This window comes from Delphinapterus leucas, chromosome 19 (genome assembly GCF_059928025.1).
Source record: "Delphinapterus leucas isolate spDelLeu-1000000601 "Yukka" chromosome 19, BTC_Dleu_Yukka2, whole genome shotgun sequence".
Classification (NCBI taxonomy): Eukaryota; Metazoa; Chordata; class Mammalia; order Artiodactyla; family Monodontidae; genus Delphinapterus; species Delphinapterus leucas.
The window spans coordinates 21,142,955-21,159,816 of record NC_143147.1 but is presented as its reverse complement, the minus strand read 5'-3'; the positions used below and the strand labels follow the sequence as shown (position 1 = coordinate 21,159,816).

Sequence of the window (16,862 nt, the reverse complement as noted above, 5' to 3'; positions counted from 1 at the left end):
ACTTTCTATGAATTTGACGATTTCTGGGTACCTCGTGTAAGTGGAATCCTGCAATACTTATCCTTCTGTGATTAGCTTACTTCACTTAGCCCAGTGTTGTTAAGGTTCATCTATGTCGTATGGCAGCGTGTGTCAGAATTTCCTTCCTTTTTAAGGCTGCATAACATTTTACGTATAGATCACGTTTTGTATATCCATTCATCCACCAATGGACATTTGGGTTGTTTCCGCCTTAGACTTTCTTACTTTTAAGTGAGGAGAAGAGCATGGTCTCTGAGGATGGAGATTTCTTAGCCTCCTTCCCTCCAGACCCAGGGTTACCACGCCCCCTCCCCCACCCCTGGTTGCTCATCTCTCTCCAGCTGTAACAGGAGATCAGGCCCCCCAACCCCCCAGGACACAACTGGTCACCATTAGCCTCTTTTTAAGATTTTGTTTTGTTTATTTATTTATTTTATTTTTGGCTGAGTTGGGTCTTTGTTGCTGTGCGCGGGCTTTCTCTAGTTGTGGCAAGCGGGGCCTACTCTTCGTTGAGGTGCGTGGGCTTCTCATTGCAGTGGCTTCTCTTGTTGCAGAGCACGGGCTCTAGGCGCACGGGCTTCAGCAGTTGTGGCTCATGGGCTCCAGAGCACAGGCTCAGTAGTTGTAGCGCACAGGCTTAGTTGTTTCACGGCATGTGGGATCTTCCCGGACCAGGGCTCGAACCTGTGTCCCCTGCAATGGCAGGTGGATTCTTAACCACTGCGCCACCAGGGAAGCCCTAGCCTCTTTTTTTTTTTTTTTTTTTTTGCGGTACGCGGGCCTCTCACTGTTGTGGCCTCTCCCGTTGCGGAGCACAGGCTCCGGTCGCGCAGGCTCAGCGGCCATGGCTCACGGACCCAGCCGCTCCACGGCACGTGGGTGGGATCTTCCCGGACCGGGGCACGAACCCGTGTCCCCTGCGTCGGCAGGCGGACTCTCAACCACTGCACCACCAGGGAAGCCCTAGCCTCTTTTTTTTTCAATCAGTATTTTTTTATTGAAGTATAGCTGATTTACAATGTTGTGTTAGTTTCTGCTGTACAGCAAATTGACTCAGTTACACACATATACACGTCCTTTTTTTCATATTCTTTTCTATTGTGGTTTATCACAGTATATTGAGTATAATTCTCCGTGTTATACAGTAGGACCTTGTCGTTCATCCATTCTACATATAAAAGCTTACATCTGTCACCATTAGCCTCTTCTAGTTGAAGAAAACAGCTGCCGCCCGCTGGCTTTCTCTCCCCCAGGTTAGGCATCCCTGTCTCCTTGGCCCTCCTTTCCTAACTTGTTTGTCTTCCCCTCGGTCGGTGGTTTAGATAGATTGAGTGTGGAGTGCAGTTACCCTGACAGTGTAGGAAGAACACTGGGCTGAGGGTGGGAAAATGCATCCAGGTCCCTTGATCTTTGGAGGCCTCAGTTTCCTCATCTATTAAATGGGGACAATTATCCCCACTGTGCCTCTATCACAGGCTTGTTGTGAGACTCAAAGGATGGAATGTCCCTGAAAGAGCTGGTCAGTGCATATCCACGCTTTCACTAGTTTATTCCCGCATTTCTGTTTGTTGAACTCCCTCTAAGTGGCAGGCATTGTGTGGTGGATGCAAAGGATGAACAGGACCTCCCCATGTGGTGAAGAGAACAGAGGAGAATTGCGACCATTCAGTCAGTGTTGAAGGGGCTTTGAGGCCAGACAGATCTGGGCTTCAGTCTAGCTTTCGCCATTCATTAGTTGGGAGAACAGGTTACTTTACCTCTCTGAGCCTCAGTTTCCTCATCTGTAAAATGGGTGGTAAAGAGAACAGAAGGGGAAAGTCCGTGAGGCCCTTGGCACAGGACCTGGCACAAGGCCTGTCCTTGTCTAGTGATGACAGCCCTTTGCCCAAGCCGGCAGGTCCAGGTCCACTGTCCTCCGCCTTCCTGCAGGGATTCTGGGTGTAGCTTGTCAAGCAAACCCCCTTCCCAAAGGCTGTCACCTGCAAGTGGCCCCTGTGTTTGGGCCTTAGGCTGGCTGAGGCCACGTCTGTTTTCTTATGCTTTTGGAGTCAGACCAGCTTTGATGAACCGACCTCGGAGTGGGCAGGAGGTCAAGGTTGGGGCCTCACGACCTGCCAGCCTGAGGTTTCCTGCTGTGCCCCCACCCCGGGCTGAGCAGCTCTGGGCTCATCCCCCTCAGAGCCGCGTTCAGCTCGGCGGCGTGGCGCGGTCAGGCCCAGAGTGAGTGATGAGCTGGGAACAAGGGGTCATTGTCAGCGGGAACTACTTCTGGTTTCAATTACTCTGCAGGGCATGAGGAAATTCGGAGTGAGTGCAGGTCGGGAGGCTGCTAGGGCAGGAGTCGAGGGCTCCCCCACCCCACGTACCTCCCTCTGGCCCCCGAGGTGTCTGTTGTCCCCGTTTGACTCTGCCCAAGGGTCAAGCATCCCAGCTTTACTGCCCTGGAGCTGGGCTCTGGGGCGTTGGCCTGGTTGACCCAGAACCCCTTCCACTCGGGTTCCTCCCAGCTGGGTGCCTGGGTCCCTCCCTGTGTGGAACGACAGGGGACATTACCGGGTGTCCTTAACACCTTCTCCCATGCATCCTTCAGGCCACACTGACCACAGCCAGGCCCTGTCCCCTGAGAGTGGCCGGTTTTGACTCGAATTGGAGGGAAGGGCAGCTGGGAGAAAACTTGCCTCTAGGGAAGCAGCTAGGCAGCTCCCTGCCCTGGGACACCACAGTGGCCATGCAGGGTGTGGCTTTCCAGCCTCTCCCTGGAAGATGGACCCCTCCCCTGCCTTCAGCCTGGGCTGGGTGTGCAAGTCCAGGGGAAGCGTCTGCCTCGAGAGGCCGTGTTTTATATCCGTGCTGCCTGCTGCTCTCAGCAGGTCCATGGGGGGCTCTTCCCTTCACTGCCATCATCACCACTGTGCCAGCCCAGAAGCACACGGATGGGGAGGGACGGGGGCACCGGGACTGTTCCTCTCCCAGCCTCTGACACCACCTCCTCCCAGGGCCCAGGTGACTAGAGCTGTTTCAGACCCGTTCACTGTCCAGTGCCTCACCTGCTGTCCCTCTTCAAGGCAGGTCTGGATGGCTCGGTTGTACTTGGAGAGCAGAGTGGGCAGCGGGATGCGGGAGAGCCAGGGGCAGGATCCTACGAGAGGGCCCGCCCTGCTGTCCAAAGACCTCCCCGCACTTGTAGGACAACCTCTCTCTTCCGGCCCCCGCTCAGCTACCTCCGTCTCCGGGTGTTCCTGATCTGGGGAGCCTGGGCTCCGCCCAGGGGGTTCTGGAGACAGGAAGCATTGGGCAGGAAGCAGACGGAGGCACGGGTCTCCTCTGCCTCCTGCCCTGCGTGGGAATGCCCCCTGCTTACCTGGGAGAAGTGAGAAGCACAGAGAAGCTGATCTGGAGAGGACCTTGGGAACTGATTCCTTCAGGCCCTTAGAACAATCCCGCCTCTCAACAAACCAAAAGAGGGTGCTCTCCCAGCTCTGGGCCCCGGGGGCTCCTAGACTCAGAAGCAGAAGACCCAGGTTTGATCGCAGCTCCACCATCTAACAGCGAGGTGACCTCTCTGTGTGTTCCCTCTCAAACCTGTGCAAGGACCAGATGAGTCCTCGGAGGTAACAGTACCTGGCTTACTGCACGCTCCCAGTAACCGCTCACCTCCCTGCTGGCGGAGGCTGCAACTTCAGCCTCCTAGGATGGTCCTGTCTTTGATTTTATTCAAAACCTTTGAGAAAAGGACTTAGTAGGGGAATTGCCAGGGACTCCCTGAGTGAGGGCTGAGGCTGTACGTGAATGCTGATCGGGGGCGCCTCGTGTGGCTCTCCCTCGCTGTGGGCGCTGCACAGCTGACCTCAGCGCCTCACCCAGCCCAGCCTGGCCGTGGCACGAACCGTGGGGACAGTGGGGGCTCTTGGTGAGGGTCTGACCCCCAGGTGCCACCCGCTCCCCATGGGCCTGGCACAGGGAAAGCGAGGCATAGCCTGCTCACACCCTTGGAGGCAAGAGCTGAGCTGCACTGGCTTCAGGCCGGAGGTGACCTAGAAAACACCAACCAGACTGACTCCATGAGATAAGCGTTATCCTATTGTAAGGCCACCGAAGGGAACCCACACCAGCAAAGCAGAGGCCCAGAGTTTTCCCAAAGCAGAGAGAAAAGTAGAGATAAAACATGAGCTTCGGATCCAGGACCCTGACCCAAAAGTTTCCTTAAAAAGCCCCTAATCTCCCGACTTCCACATCTGCCCACCCTGGAGGGGAGCGAGGGCCAATGGCCGTGGTAGAGGAATAGCAGTTCTCATGGGAACTGCCCTCCTTTAAGCCTCTGTCCTTAAAGGAGGACCAGAGGCTTCAGAGTCTGCGGGGCTTGGGGATTACTGGGGCAACCCGAGGAGGTGCCCACAGGCGGGGAGTGGTGGACAACGGCAGTGTGAGTGGGTAGGGCCCTGGAACCCCACTTCAGCCAGGGGCCTCTGCTCCCTGTTTCTGCCGTTAGCTGATTGGGGGCAGGGAGACTTTGGCCTCAGGTTTCATTTAGAAAGAAAGCGGGCTGTATCCTCTGCTTAAAAAAAGTTCACTGCGGACCACTTGTCTGGTCCAAGATCCTGTTTGACAGGTGTGGAAACTAAGCCCAGAGAGAGGGAGTGGCTGCCACAGTGACCAGGCAGGACTCACACCCTGGTTCCGTGGCTCCCAGGAGCTTTCTTCTGTTCATTTGGAGCTCAGAGTGGGTGGAAAAGAGTTGCTTAATATTAGCAAAAGAGAAAAAAAGCATGGAGGCTCAGCGGACCCTGACCTACTTTCAAACCCCCCTGCCTGAGGCTGTTGTGTTTTCAGTCTGCAGCCTGGGAGGCCCCCTGGAGTGCTCAGGCCCCTGGCTGTGCTGGGAGACCCCGGCCATACTGCCTCCATCCTGGGAGCAGGCAAGCGGCCAAGGGGGTCTGGGTGTCAGTCTGGCTGTGAGTTCCATCCATGAGTTGTGTGGGAAGGAATGGATGGATGTGTGGTGGGTGTGCTCTACCCACTCCATCCCTGGTGGGTTTTGTTTTAGGTATACAAGATGTTCCCAAAGGCTCAAGTGGATTTTCCACCCTTTTTCTGTGACCAAATACGCTGTGAGAATTACTAGGAGTTGCCAGGGCCCATTAGGACATTAGGACAGTCCTGAAGCAGGCAAGCCCTGTGGCTGTCTCAGCCTCTCCTAGAGCCACCAAACACCCTCGAGACACCAGCCTGGGGTGGTCAGGCAGAGTGGAGGGTGAGGCTGTGTGCAGAACAGCCCGTGCTTTGCACTGTCCTATGACTCCAAGACCAGGCCTTGGGAGACGGGAGGGTCATGGTACACCTTGAGGTTGGGCTGCAGAGCAACTACCTTTGAGTCCTGGCTGCTGCCTGTCCCAACATCCTGGAAGCCGCTCCCCAACTCTCTCTCAGGTGGCCATCTAAAGCTACCAATAACCACTAATCTACAGAGTTGAGGCTCCAGACCTTAGAGACCTGTAACCCCATGCACAGCTGTTAGCAGGCAGGGCCCAGACCCCGGAGTCCTGGCCTGGATGCCTGAAAGAGTCCCCAGTTGGTGGCACTTATCTCCTTGGATGGCGGGTCAGCAGTGGGTTGGCTAGGGCTCGGTTTGGAGTTTCACAGCTCCAAGTGAGCTGTGACCTGTTCAGGGTCCTCCCCACCTGGCGTGTGGTGGCTATCTAGTCAGTGATGAATGAATGGGTAAATGAGCGGAAAAGTAGCTTCTAGGCTCAGCTCTGCCATTGGCTACTCAGTGACTTTGAGCAAAGTGTTCCTGTCCCCAGGCCTAATGCAGGCCTGGAACATAGCAGATGCTCAAAAAGCGTGGATGGAAAAACATAAACGGGTCTCACTTTCTCATTCTCTGAAGATCTCTGCCCTTCCGATCCACAGTTTGGGTTAGGATCGGTACAGAACAAGGTGAGAACACACGTTAGGAATGCAGGGACACCAGGGCCATTCATTTTAAAGGGACTCTCCCACCCCCCTTTCTCACAGTTTCTCTGCGATGTGCCACCCTCCCTGCCAACTCGTACACCCTCTGCGTGGGCCCTGGGCTCCCGTGCACTGCCCGCCCTGCTGGTTCTCTCTTGGGCTGGACTCTGGTGCCTGTCTCTGGGCAGGAACCACCATGGGCTTCCTTTCTGCAGCCCTCCCAGCCTCACACGCCACCTGCTCTCCACCCACACCCTGCCTCCCAGCTCTGCTCCCCTGGGGCTGAAGGGAGCGCACCTGGCTGACCCCGGACCACACCCCTCTCGGTCCTCCTCATCGCCATCCCAGCCTCCTCTCCAGCTCCTGCTCCTGCACCCAGCCTCTCCGGGTGGCCCTTTGGGGCTCTCCCCTCCCCCTCACTCCCAGGCTGTCCTCGCTGGGGTGCCTGTGGCCTTGGTCTAGCTGGCTGCTCAGAAACCCCCTTTCCTGCCTTCAAGTCACTTGGCTGGAGGATAGGGGCAGGGAATCGGGGTCCCAGTCTGGGCTGAAGGAAAGATGAAAGTCGTTGCAGTGGGGAAAAGGAGGTCACTCCAGAGAAGTAGCAGCAGCATCCCAGGGTTCTGAGAAAGAAACTTCCCCCTCGTGTTCACGGGCTGGAGGATTTGCCTGGAAGCCATCCCCATCCCCAGCTGTCACCGCGCAGCGCTGGAGGCAGAGTCCCTGCCTCTCCTGCCCACACAGCTCAGGCTGCATACATTCCCTGTTGACCTTTTTTTTTCTTCAGTGATGCCTCTGCTGATCACTTTAGCCTGATTTTGCCTCAATCATAGCTGTGCTGGGTGGCCGGTCCCAGCCACCCCAGGTATATACCCCTCCCTCGGTGTAACCTAGGGTCCTGCCCCGCACCTCCCTGGGGACGGCCCCTCTCATTCCTTTGGCAGAGAGCCTGGGGAGGGGGTGAGGGAGGATGGGACAGTCTACTAGGAATGTTTTTAATTCCAAAGGCAGTGACATCTGTTCATGTGGGCCTTCCCACCCAGGCTCTGTTTATCCAGACAGGGGGCCCTTGCTCATCCTCAGAGGCCGGTTCTACCAGGATGGACAGAGGGGAAAGGGGTGCCATCACTTCCAGGGTGGCCGGGACAGCCTGAGCCTAGCCCACCCAGCGAAGCTGAGGAAGGGTCTGTGGGGGGCTGGAGGGAGCAGAACTCAGACGGCTGCTTTTGAGGAACTCGCTAGGATCATTTGTCTTGCCCAACCCCCCCGCTGCAGCCTGCTCCTAGACCATTGCTTCCAGGAAGCAGTGAGTCAGGCTTGGGGAAGAGAAGGCAAATCTGTGCTGTCCCTAGAGAGAACCCCCAGCCCACAGGGAGGAAGGAAAGATGAGCATCTCAAGGGAAGAGCCTCCCAACAGCTATCCATCTGCTAAGGCGCTTATGTCACCATGGAGACCAATTGGCCATCTTTCATCCAATCAGAGCTTGCTTTACCCAGACAAGTGTTGAGCCTGGGGTTCCTAAGACAGAGAAGTATAAAGCTTTGGGAAGAGGATCTGCACTGCCCCCCTTCTCCCGCACACCTGGCGGGGGACGCACCTTACTCAACATCCCCCAAACTGCATCCTGTGGCATGTGACCCAGATAGAGGACAGAGAACCTTAGAAAGCCAGTGAGGGGCCAGTTCTGAAGGTAACAGTTGGCAGTGCCCAGCACGGACCATGTGTCTGCAGCAGGTGAACGTGGTTAGCAATTATAATGGCACCTTACCGGCCAGTTACACAACCAGCACTTGCCCATTAGCTGAGGGATGCAGAGCAAAGCCAGGGAGGGTGATCCTTTTTTCTCTTCTGGCCCACGCCAACCCCTCCTCCAGGAAGCCTTCCCTGATTCTCTCTGGCTAGAATTTTCCTCTCCTTTCTCTCAGCTTTCGTGGCGCACTTGATCTGTGCTGTTCTTGCGGCATAAGACTGGGTTTCTTGAGGGCAAAAATGATGCTTTGTCCATCTGGGTGTGACGTGTGGTAGGTGCACGATTGGTAAATGCCAGATGCATGAATGCCTTTCTGCCTCCTGTTAAGAGGTGTTTAAGCCTTTGTCTCCTCTCCTCTCTTGGGTTGTCAGCTTTGTCAAGCACGGCCTTTTGATTCATCTTTGTGATTCCGCAGCCCCTATCCAGGGTTGGGCACATAGCCAGGCCCTCAATCAGTACCTCTTGAATGAAATCACTGGGATGAAGAGGTGAAGACCACAGGAATGGGTGAACCTTTGGAGGAGGTGGGTTTTGTGCAGCTGGTGGGGGCAGCTGCTGGCCCCTCATGGGGCTGGAGGGAGATTCTCTTCAGAGGTGGCCCCCAGGTGCCCTGGGAGAGCAGGTCAGGGGTGGGTCAAGAAGGGTGGCTCAGGCCCCGACTGGGCAGGGGACACAGGCACGTCCCTGCCTTGGTGGGTCTCTTCCCCTCCCACTCAGGGGTTACTGGGAAAACGGTTGTGGCTCTGCCCTGCTTAGCTGCACTGGCTTTGGGCAACTTTAGCTCAGGTAGCAGGAGGCTCTGTGCAGCCTTGGCGGCCCAGCCCTGTCTGCACTGTGCAGAAGCAGGTGTGGAGCATGGAGCCCTAGAAGAGATGGGGCTGGCCCAGCCACCCTGCAGGGACCACCAGAGTCCAGCAGAGTTCCAGGACTCCACGCTCACCTCCAGGCAGAAGGCAGCACAGACCCTGCCACACTGGGCTATCACAGTGGTGAGGGCCTAGCCAGACCTCTGTTCGTGGCCTGGCCCAGGTTGGTCTGGGCAAGTGGCTTAGCTTCTCTGTACCCTTAGTTTCCTCAACTGGAAAAATGGGGATGTGAGGACATACTTCCTCAGGTTGGGGGAGCAGTGAGTGAGGTACTCCAAGTGGAGGGTTAGCGTGGTGCCTGTCGCATAGTAAACTCGGTGAAGGGCGTCTCTTGTCATGATCAAGGCTTGGCTCCCTCTGTGGTGAAGCCACCCCTCTCTGCAAAAGCACCGCGGGCTCTGATGATAAGCCCCAAGACGTGTGCGCTGGTTGAGATTCAGCAGGTGCATTCCAGATGCCAGGGGCCGCTTCTGGGCCCCGACCCACCTGCCCTGGTGGCCTGACCCACCACCTCTTTTCCCCGCATCCAGAGAACCAGCCACACTTCAGTGGCTGTGAGCGCCAGGGCCTTTGGAGGAGACCTGTCACGAGGCAGCTGCAGTTCCGTGACCTCAGGCGAGAACGTCGTCTCCCTGAGCCCCAGTCCTCACAACTCTAAGCAATACCACCGACGGCGCAGAAGCCGTGAGGCTCCAGCGCCAGCCGATATTGGAGCGCCCTTTGCGGGGGACCCGGCTCACGGTTGGCACTGCGAAAATACTGGTTTCCTTCCTCCCCCCGTGCCAAGCTCTACAGGGTGTGATGCCTGGACGCCTCTGCGGTGTGTGGACCCTAATCATCTGGGGTTCAGGCCTTTCTCTGTTCTCCAAACACCGGACACTTGAGTTGTTACCTTGTGAAAGGAACATTCATCAACTTGAGAGTCAAGAACAAGTTCTTAGTTCTCTATCCCAAGGCACCCAGCACAGAGTGGCTTTTATTGCCATTCCGTCAGTGGACGTGCTCTGCCCCCAGCAGCACAGCCCTTTTTTTGGCTTTTCTGGTGAAGGGCACCAGTGATGGTTAGAAGTGGCCCGTGAGAGGAGCACCTCTTGCTGGGCATCTGTAACCCGTGTCGTCCTTGGATTTTTTTGCTCATGTCCCCAGAGAAGGTCCATAGTAGCTGATTCCCTCTGGGGCTGCTAAAGCCCAGGAGGTTGCCCAGCTAGGGATCTTCTTTATTCTTTACACAGGAGTCCACGCGGGTCGGGCCCTGTCACTGAGTTGGCATTGAGGGAGGCATCTGGGGCAGGAGTAGAACCCCGGGGCAGGACTGGTCCTCTGCCCGGGACAAGGGCAGCTGGTGATGGCTCCTGGCCCTGAGCCCTGGGCTCTGCAGACCCCCTCTGGCTTCCCCCAGCCTCCCGCAGACACCCCAGCCGTGAGGCGCCGCCTGGTGGGGAAGGGGTTAACCAGGGCTCTAGAGGGGAAGGGCCTGGCTGGTTGTGCTGCTTGTCAAACTTACTTTAGGAGGGGCTGGAGGGAGGGCCGAAGGATGGGTGTGGAGGAGGCCCAGCCTGGCAAGAGTTAAAACCGGGAGGTTGGGTGTTTTGGAGGGGGCAGCCTCCCGCGCCTCTTTTGAGTCACTTCCTCCGCTGGGGGGGGAGCTGGGGGCGGGGGCTCCCCGGCAGCCTCGGGCGCTGTGCCGCGCGCTCGGGGCTGGCCTCCCGCTAGCCTGGCCGGGACCAGTGAGCCGCTGCTGCTCCAGCGGTGTCTCCGGGGAGGGAGGACGCAGAGGGAGGAGAAAGCGGAGCCCCGCACCATGCGCTTCCCTGCCCGGCTCGAGTAACAGTCCCGGCGGCTGGCTGAGGCTGCGCCCGCTCCCACCCTCCCTCCAGCGGCTCCGGAGCCCCGGCGGCCCTCGCCTCCCCGCCTCCCCGTCCCCGGAGCTGAGCTGGCCCCGCAGGCAGGCTCGCCGTCGGGTCGGGCTTTGCCGCTGCCGCCGGCATGACAGACGTCCTGCCTCAGCCCGACTGCAGCTTGAAGGCGGTGTGCGAGCCCCTGGAGCGCTGCTGCCTGGACCCGCTGGAGGAGCCGGGGAGCAAGCGGCCCCCCAACACCGGCGCGCGGCTCTGGGGCCGCGTGCGCAGCAAGCTTCTCCGCCAAAAGGTGCCCATGGGGCTCGAGCGGGTCGGCGGGGGTGGACGAGAGGGACTGAGGTGGGCGGGGGGCCTGCTGGGGCTCTGGGCAGCCCCTTCTCGGAGCTCACTGCGCCTCCTACCTGACTGAGGGACCCTGGGACAGAGGCTGGGGTAAGCTGTGGTTGGCTCTAAGTGGCCTTAACGTGATGATTAACGCTGTTGCTACCCCAGCCTCCGAGCCCTGCTCTCTCTACCTCTGTCCCTGTCTCAGGAAGAGGGGGGCTGTCTCCTGTGGGAGAGGACTGCCTGCCTCCTTTCTTTGCCTCTGCGGGTAGAAATATGAACAGATGGGGCGAGGGGCTCCTGGGTCTCAGTTTCCCCTACAGCGCCCAGCCCAGGCCTGCGTCCAGTGGCCGCCCCTTCTGCAGAGGGGCACCGGCGGAAGCACCTCAGTACCACCGGCCGTGTGAGGTTTCTTTGGGGTTGTGGGGAGCTGGCGGTGCTGCCGGGTCTGGGGGCTACAGGCTGCCTCTTCAGGGACCACCCAGAGGCCTGCTGGCCCAGTGCTAGTCAGGCACCAGGCAACTCAGTCAGCGTGCCAGGGGTTTCCTGACCCAGCAGGCAGCTCAGACCAAGCTGAGCCAGGGCAGACTGCCCATCCTGCCTGCCGCCCCAGACCTGGGCGGGGATGAAAGTCTGAGATAGAAGCTGACTGTCCTGCAGCTGGGCAGGCTGCCGCAGGGCTGGCTTTGGGCCCTGGCATTGGGCGTCTGAGGAAGAGCCAGGCCATCGCCTAGCACACAGTGAGCGCTTGATAACCGTAGACCAGATTAACCACCTAAGCAAATGTCGCAGGGTACCTGTCCCGGCTGGCCAGGGCCATGCCCGTCCTTCCAGGTAGTGATAACAGAGGCTTGGCTAGTCTGTGTTGCTGGTGGGGATTTACAAGCCCGCCCGAGGGGGGTCCCTCTGTGCAGGTCCTCACTGCCAGCCAGCATAGAGGCTCCTGGCACCTGCAAGAGGATGTGATCTGGGGCCCGTTGGCTCCTTATCTACTTTCATCCTCTTCCAACGGGGCATACGTGACCTCCCAGCGGGGACATCAGTCCTGGAAAGTGCTGGGCAGGGCAGCAACTTGAGCTGTCCTGCATTGGCCCCTGTGTCACCTTCAGCCTCTCTAGGGACGAGGCTAGCAGAGCCCTGCTGGCCTCAGCTGCTACCAGAGCCCCTCTGTGCTGAGGCAGCTGTCTGTGCCCGGCAGCCCGGAGCCATCCCCTGCCTGTACCCCCTTCCCAACCCCTGCTGAGGCCAGCAGACACCAGCCCAAAGCTCATTGTCCATTTCCAGACCCAGAGGTTGGCGAGAAAGTGACCCAGCAGGTTCCTGGCCCAGTCCCAGCCAAACAGAGTCCTTCCGGTTTACCTGCCCCTTTGCTGGGGTTGGGGGGTGGCAGGTAGGGGGCAGTTTCTAAACCTTGAAACTCCAGACTTTCAGTTCTTTTCCCTGGGCATTAGTGACTAGCAAAACCAAGAAGCCGCTTCAGGAATCCTTTAGCCAGCTTCACCTCTGGTGGCATCTGACACTTCTGTGTCTGATGGTGCCCTCTGGGCAAGAGCGGCAGGCCAGCCAGGCTCTGGGCTGCTGAGCTGATTGGCATCAATGCAACTGCAGGGTGGCTGTGGCGCTGGGATGCTCTGTGCGGCGGGTGATTCAGTCCTCTAGCTCCTGCTGTGTGACAAAGTATGTTGGTGTCACAGACACAAGGGTCTGTACCGTGGGTGACAGAGGGACATTCATTCACCCTGCTGTACCTGCCTTGCTGTGCCCGGGGTTGGTGGGTGAGCAGGCAGGCTTGTGGAGCCGGACCTCCCTTCTTTTCCCAGCTGCATTAACCTATTTTTTTTCAGTGCAGCAGGCTCACTGCCAGACGAGGGGGCTGGGATCAGGCAGCAGCTTAGGTGGGTGGGGGAAGGGTGCCAGGTACTGCCCAGCCTGACAGGAGGGGTCACCTCATTAACTCCTCATTTAACTTTGCCACAAGGATGTGATGCTGTGGATGCCTGAGACACCTGTGGCCCTCCTGCTGCCACTTAACTAAAGATTCATGAAGCCTGGAGGGGGGTGTATGTGAGTCATCTGGGGACCCCGTGCTGGGGCTGAAGAATCTGTTTGAATGGAGAAAGCCCAGTGTTAGCCTGTGGAGCCTCTGGCCCCAGGAGTCTGCGCTCGCTGGAAGAGGGGCGGTAGGGACCACTCACAGACTCTCCTTTGGGTCCTCTGGAGCTCTGTTTGGGGTTGTGCTTGTCCCCGAGGAGAGTCCTGGGGCTGAAGCCTCACTCCAGACTCTGACTTGGCAGTCGGCTTGTTGTGCAAGCATTGAGCAGAGGAGACACGTGGCATTTGAGTTTGTGGGTTCTGCCAGTGCTCTCGGCGTTTAACTTCACATTTCTGCTTTCCTTTTCCTTTTTTTTTGGCTTTAAATCACACTCAAGACCAGGCTCAGTGCCTGGTGTTCCTCCCATCCTGCCTGTTTCTAGATCCTTAGGTTGCACTTGGGAGGGAGAAGGACTGAATGAGGAATCCCATCCCTACCCCACAAAGTGTCCAAAGGTTTTAATGGGGTCACGTGGGAACCAGAGAGGCTAGGAGTGCCCCAGGGAAGCAGCGGCCAGGCCAGAAGTTTTTGTCTCGGGGGTGGGGAGAGACAGGAATCCATGCCCCTACTGTTGCCCTGCAGCCAAGGTGAAGACGTCCAGACCCAGACCAGGCCAGATACTGGCTGGAGGTAGGGACTCAGGCTGAACTGGCAGGGACTCAGGCTGAACTGGCAGGGTCCAGGGGAGTGGGGGAGAGTTGAGGATGGTTCCTGATGACCTTGCCTCTACTTCGAGGGGTTGCCACATGGGTCTGGGAATTCCCCACCACCAAAGAGCTTCTCTCAGGAAACCAGAGGCCAGCAAGGTGAATTGAGATGTTTCCTGCTGAGCTCCAGGACGAGTCCACCTCCTCTGAGGTGGGGTTTGCTCTCCTCTACTTCTAGGGAAGGTCAGAGGTGCAACCCAAAGAAAGACAGGATGGGGAGCCCTCTTTGGGCCACTAGTCTGGGGAACCTAGGGTTCAGGAGGGTCCCTTTGTTTGTCATCTTGATTGCAACTGCAGGACAGCTCCAGACCCCTCCCAGAGTCTGTAATATAACCTGACAGTTTCCTAACGGGTAGCATCAGGTATGCAAACCATGTGCATGTCCCCAGGGCTCAGTCGGCCATTCACTGGCTGTTCCAGGCATTGAGGGTAGAAGGGCGCTGGGGTATAGAGGGATGTCTTGGGCTCATTTACTTTCACTTCATCATCTGGCTCTGGGCATCAAGAAAGATCTTGAAACCTTATTAGACACCAATAGATACCTCTCCTGCCCCGGCTGCCCACCTCTCTTCCCTACCCCCTTTCTCCCACCCTGCCCCCCTCCACCTTATTTACCGGAGGGAAGGGACCTGCGTCCTGTCTTCACCATTCACGTGCCCATTCACACCCCTATAGCGATCCCTCAGCTGTCGGAAGCGGCCAGTAGTGCCTCTCCGCGGGGCTGGAGACCCCTGCGGCCAGCCATTTCCTCCCTGGCCTCTGTGTGGGCCCGGACTGTGACCAGGCTGGCTGGCTGGGGGCTTGGAGGGGGGAGTAGTGAGACCTCCCTGCCTCCCTGCAGCCACACGGGTGGCCTCCTGACCCCCCTGCTCCCACTTCTCCACTAAGCTGGCTTCCAAGAGGCCTGTTTGATTCCACAGAGCAGGAGTCCTCGACTCTGAGAATCTGATGACAGTTATGGAGCTCCACCCAGCCCCAGAGCCATGCGTATGCACAGACTGTGTGCTGTTTCAGAGAGGGTCACGGATCCCCAGGTAGGAACCCGTGCTCTGAGTGCACTTGGCAAGCTGCTGTTTCTTGGCACCTGGGGAGGTTAGAAGGGGCATCGGCCCTCTCCAGCATCTCTGTGGTCCACAGGTGGCTTGGCCAGGCAGCCATGCTGGGCTTGGTGCCCCAGCTTTTGGTTGGCCTTGGACCAGGGAGAGCTGAGCCTGCCAGTTCTGCCCAAGCCCAGTGGTGCAGGACTATCCAGAGGCCGTGAAGGCCCAGGAGGGCAGACGTTTTGGAAAGAGCCCAGCAACTTCTGCAGGTGCCGGTGTGGGGGAGTTACCAGGCGCTGGTCAGGGCGCCCAAGTCTGGAAAGGCCCAGCCCTCTGCTGAATGGCCTTGCTGGATGCCCGGATTGTCAGGAGCCGGTCCGCAGGTGCTATTTTGGCTCCCTTTTCCCCATCAAATCGTGCTGGGAGTTGGAAAGATGTTCGTGTTCTGACAGCTCCCTTGCACCCAAAGGAACACACATCCCCGTGCCTGGAACTTGCCTGCGCAGTCCCCGGGAGAAAGCCAGAGTCAGTCCTGGATCCCAGTGAGGCTTAGACTAAGGCCCCATTGTCCTTGGTCCCCCAAGGTGGGCCTAGAGAGGTGGGAAGTGACTTTGGGAGCTGCCGGTGGGAGTCTGCTGCAGAGAGGCTGGGAGGGCCCTATAGCCCCACGGTGATTTCACCAATTCTGCTTTGGTTGAGAGAGAGTGGAACTCATGCCTGAGCCAGAAGGTGGAACCGTCTTTCTCCTGGACAGTGACCCCAGCCAGGGTGGGTGCCTCAGATGGGCACAGCCAGAGCAGCGACAGCCACAGCTCCCCTTCCCATCAGACACCTGAATGCCCCCTCTGTGCTCTGGCCTCCTACTTGGAGCGCCCCGCCTCCTCTCAGGCTGGTGTAGCCTAGGAGGCCAGAGAAGGAAGGGCACTGGGCTGGTAGGAGTCAAGAGGCCTCGTTTTTCTAATCCTGAGTCTACGGTCTTAACTTGCTGTGTGACCTTGAGCAGATCGCTTCACCTCTCTGGTTCTCTGGCATCAGTATAATGAAGGAGCTGAACAGGATGATCTCCTAGATCCAGTTCATATGATGATTTTGGCCACGTCTCAAGATTCCTACGCCTAAGCCTTAAACTCTCAACATGCTGGGAAAGTCTGGGTGGAAGAGGTCACAGGGCTGCCCCTGGGCCACGGCCAGCCATTCACTGAGCACGGGAGGAGAGAGGCGAGCAGGAATGTGGGGCTTCTCGACCCCTGTCCCGAACAAAGGGCGTTGCTTTCTCCAGCCTGCATAGCCCAGTTTGTTCATTTGGTCTCTGAATATATTGATGGCGCACCTTCATGTGCTGGGCACTCCAGAGGCAGCCCAGGCAGAGGCCGTGCTCTCAGGGAACTTGCTGTCCATAGGAGAGTCCGGCAGTAAATGAGACCATTTTATGCTGCACAAGTACTGCAGGAAGATAAAATTGGGCAGCAGATTAGGTAATAAAGCAGAGGGGAGAGGCCTTGCTGGAAGAGATAATTCTGAACTAAGATTTCAATGACAAAAAGGATTCTTGAAAGATCCGGGGACAATGCCTTCCAGGCAGAGGTGAAAACCCCGCAGCCTGGGGGGACCGTGGTGTGTTCAGAGGCAGGCAGAGGCTGTGTGGAGCACAGGAAGTGACCTCGGACAGAGCGGGCAGCAGCCTTGCAGGCCTTGACGAGGAGATGGGCTTTTAATCTGAGTGCAGCAGGAAGCCACTGGGGAGTTTACGCCCAGTTTTAGTGATGCTGACATGTTCTGATCCGGTGCTGAGTACCAGGCGTCATTCTTAGCTCATGATGTTAGGTGATAACCCACGAGGTGCCGTTAGGCTCAGAGTGACACGACGAGGTCCCACTGAGCGGCTTAGTGCAGGAAGTGCTTTTAGCCATCATGCCCCCTGCCAAGGAGGAGGCCCAGGGCCCACTCGGGTTTGCGGCTATCTCTTGGTTGTCTGGGTGGTCATGGGGCCCCACTGGGGTCAAGGCTGTGTGCCCTCGACGGGGAGCTTCCGGGGGTGTAGAACCCAGCCTAGCAAGCTGTGCACAGAAATGGGCCCGCACGTGGGGCCTGGGAAGAGCCCACCAAGAGGCCCCTCAGAGCGGGTACAGGCAGTGGGTTTGCCAAGCCGCATTCTCACCAGCAGGCTCTGCGCCCAGACGGTGTTCCTGGCCTGGGCAGGGAGCATGAATTCAGCTTCAGAGAAGGACTTTCATAATTCTTACCAAACCGCTC

The 16,862-nt window shown here is 57.9% G+C and overlaps 1 protein-coding gene across 5 annotated transcripts in view; it reads left to right on the top strand.

Annotated features, from left to right (window-relative positions):
• Positions 1-16,862, top strand: part of ABR (ABR activator of RhoGEF and GTPase) — a 178,161-nt gene that overhangs the window by 144,859 nt on the left and 16,440 nt on the right. The window contains exon 1 of one of the 5 annotated variants that reach the window (XM_022595772.3): positions 10,522-10,735. The exons of the other annotated variants lie outside the window; for them this stretch is intronic. Coding sequence (XP_022451480.1) covers positions 10,574-10,735 — 162 coding nt within the window. The 5' untranslated portion in view covers positions 10,522-10,573. Of the gene's footprint in view, positions 1-10,521; positions 10,736-16,862 lie in introns of those variants that run through there. 5 annotated transcript variants of the gene reach the window in all.